General features: G+C 48.9%; 1 protein-coding gene across 1 annotated transcript; it reads left to right on the forward strand.

The window, feature by feature from the left end:
* Positions 1 to 1,222: 1,222 nt before the first annotated feature.
* Positions 1,223 to 2,281, forward strand: LOC125631301 (olfactory receptor 52K1-like). The gene has a single exon (XM_048837767.2). It carries the CDS (start codon positions 1,223 to 1,225, stop codon positions 2,279 to 2,281), a length of 1,059 nt encoding a protein of 352 aa, XP_048693724.2.
* Positions 2,282 to 3,529: the final 1,248 nt, after the last annotated feature.

A 3,529-nucleotide genomic window follows, 5' to 3' on the forward strand; every position in this document is an offset into this window, starting at 1 on the left:
TCCTATTCAACATATGCGTAAATGATCTGGAAAAAGGGGTAAACAGTGAGGTGGCAAAATTTGCAGATGATACAAAATTACTAAAGATAGTTAAGACCCAGGCAGACTGCGAAGAGCTGCATAAGGATCTCACAAAACTGGGTGACTGGGCAGATGAAATTTAATGTTGATAAATACAAAGTAATGCACACTGGAAAGCTTAATCCCAACAATCCCAACATTAGCTGTTACCACTCAAGAAAGAGATCTTGGAGTCATTGTGGATAGTTCTCTGAAAACATCCACTCGATGTGCAGCAGCAGTCAAAAAAGTGAACAGAATGCAAAGAATAATTAAGAGAGGGATAATAGGACAGAAAATATCATGCTGCCTCTATATAAATCCATGGTATACCCACATCTTGAATACTGTGTACAGATGTGGTCGCCCCATCTCAAAAAAGCTACATTGGACTTGGAAAAGGTTCATAAAAGGGCAACAAAAATGATTAGGAGCATGGAACGGCTTCCGTATGAGGCGAGATTAATAAGACTGGGACTTTTCAGCTTGGAAAAGAGACGACTAAGGGGAGAGATGATTGAGGTCTATTAATCATGACTGGTGTAGAGAAAGTAGATAAGGAAGTGTTGTTTACTACTCATAACACAAGAACTAGGGGTCACCAAATGAAATTAATAGACAGCAGGTTTAAAACAAACAACAGGAAGTATTTCTTCACACAACGCACAGTCAACCTGTGGAACTCCTTGCCAGAGGATGTTGTGAAGGCCAAGACCATAACCGGGTTCAAAAAAGAACTAGATAAATTCATGGAGGATAGGTCCATCAATGGCTATTAGCCAGGATGGGAAGGAATAGTGTCCCTAGCCTCTGTTTGCCAAAAGCTGGAATGAGTGACTGGGGATGGATCACTTGGTGATTCCCTGTTTTGTTCATTCTTCTGGGGCACCTGGCACTGGCTACTGTCGGAAGACAGGATACTGGGCTAGATGGACCTTTGGTCTGACCCAGTAGGGCCGTTCTTATGTTAATACTAATAATATTGTCAGGATACTGGGGCTGAGATACCACAGGCATGGGGGCATTATGAAGACAGACTGATCTGCTCTGCAAACCAGGCATTCATTCTGTAGCCATTATAACGTGCCAGAAATATTCTAACACAGAAAGGCGGCATCCCTCCCTTCACAGCTCTGCGATCCCCGCACTGCCCAGCCCCAGCATGACAGGAGAGAGACGAAGCCCAGAAGGGAATCTCTCCTACACAGATTTCATCCTGCTTGGATTCCCTGGACTGCAGGAGTTTCACTCTCTCCTCTTCATTCCATTCTTCTGCCTTTACCTGGTGAATGTGGTGGCAAATTGCACGGTTATCTACATCATTTGGGTGGAGGAGAGCCTGCACTCCCCCATGTACCTGATGATCTCGCTTCTCTCTGCCGTGGGGCTCTGCAGCACCAACGCCATCATGCCCCAGATGTTGCTGGGCTTCTTGTTCCATTCCAGCCGTGTCTCCCTGCCCGGCTGCCTGGCCCAGATGTTTTTTATCTACCTGATAATCATAATGGACTCCTCTGTTCTGCTGATGATGGCTCTGGACAGGTACGTCGCCATCTGCAAGCCACTGCACTACGTGAACATCATGTCCAAGCGGCTGCTGGTGACGCTGACCCTCGCTGCCCTGATCCGCGGCCTCTCTGTGGCCTGCCCCATGGTCATTCTAGCCTCCAGGCTGCCTTTCTGCCAGTCCAACATCATCCAGCATTTCGCATGTGAGCACATGGCTCTGGTGAGTTTGGCCTGCAGAAGCACATCCCACAACAGCATCTTGGGCATGGTGGTGGGAGCCGTCATTATCATCTTCGATACCATCTGTATCCTGGCCTCCTACACCTCCATTGTCCACACGGCCCTGCAAATCGCCTCAGGCAGCCTACGGCGTAAAGCCTTCCACACCTGTAGCACCCAGCTGCTAGTGATGTTCTTCATGTACTCTTCCAGCCTCTTCTCCTCCATCGTGTATCGGGCTGGCCAGGCCATCTCGCAGGACATGCATAACCTGCTGAGCGCCATCTACCTGCTGCTCCCATCCACCATCAACCCCATCATTTACGGTGTGAGGACGAAGGAGATCAAGCAGCGTGTCCTGAGGTCCTTTGGGAGAAGGCAAATCGTTGGTGCTGAGCCACACGAGGCATTCCCTGCTCAGGATGACAAGGGTCTGCCCTCCATTGCCAAGAAAGAGGACATAGGAACTGCCGCAGAGGGCATTGGAGGATAGAGGTGTAACTGGTAATAGAGGGATCATTCCCCTGCAGCAGCTGCGCACCTTCAACTCCCCGTGACCGTGCTGGGAGCTGGAGGCACTCAGCGCCTTGCACGGTTGGGACCTTCAGAGCGGACAGACCATACATCCAATCACAGCAGCCCAGTGACATGGACGCTCTGGGACCGTGCAAGCTGAGCGCCCAATAATCTCAAGACCCCTCCCTAGAACCAGCACGCCGTTCTTTAGTGTGTGCCGTCACTGTCTGCAAGGCCCTGGAGCAGCTCTGCTTGTTATTTTATTTATACAGCAGTCAACATTTGCTGGGGTCTTTACAAACAGCACGTGGCTGAGACCCAAGGCCCAGAGAGCCGCCATGCCAATTAATTAAATGTAGAATAGGATCATCTTCAACGGAAAGGCGCAGACAGGTTCCTAGCATTCAGAGACAAAATTCCCTTTCCGGTTTACAATGTTTGAGGAGATGAGGCAGAAGAGACAGCCGGATGCACCGGATCTCATCCCAGGCCACTGCTGTGAACGGCATTTAAAAAGCTTTCACTGAAACACCACGTTGCCTGAAATAACTGTGGAAGTGGAAAAAGGGATAAAGGGAATTTCGACGCAGACATCTTAGTTTTCTTAGGAATAGAGCAAGGATCAGGCCAACTCTAACTCTAATAACGTGAGACTTTAAGGCAGGGCCTGGGCGAGTGGGAAAAACTGTAAGAGATGCTGTTTTGACCTTGTGTTAGATAAGAATGGAACGCAGACTGTAGCAGGAACTGCGGAGAAAAGTAAGATATCAGGAAGGAATATGTATAAACAAGACGCGGCTGTTGATCATTATTGTATGCAACGAAAGGTATAAATGCTTGCCCTAATTGTTTATCTGGCAAAGATCTGCCCAAGGACCGGGGACCCCCTGTCCAACCGCAGTCTTCCCTTCCAATGGCGTGTAATAAAGTGTCTCTGACTTGTTGCTGACAAACGCAGAGTGAGGACTTGTTTTCTTCCACATAACTGGAAAACAGTCAGGGTTGGTTCTTCCCCCTTGCATTCTGCACCCCGCAGCTCCCGAAGCGAGGGACCTTTAGGACTTTAGCAGGCTTTAGGATTCTGTAAAACCACGCTTGACGTGTTGGCTGAAAGCAGAACTGCGACTATGCAGCCTGTCAGTCTCAATGCAGCAGGGGCCTAGACCGTGGGCTGCATAATCCCGCGTTTTAAAAGGCCTTCCAACGTCCTAAGGGTGGGAATAAG

This window comes from Caretta caretta, chromosome 1 (genome assembly GCF_965140235.1).
Source record: "Caretta caretta isolate rCarCar2 chromosome 1, rCarCar1.hap1, whole genome shotgun sequence".
In the NCBI taxonomy this organism is placed as follows: Eukaryota; Metazoa; Chordata; order Testudines; family Cheloniidae; genus Caretta; species Caretta caretta.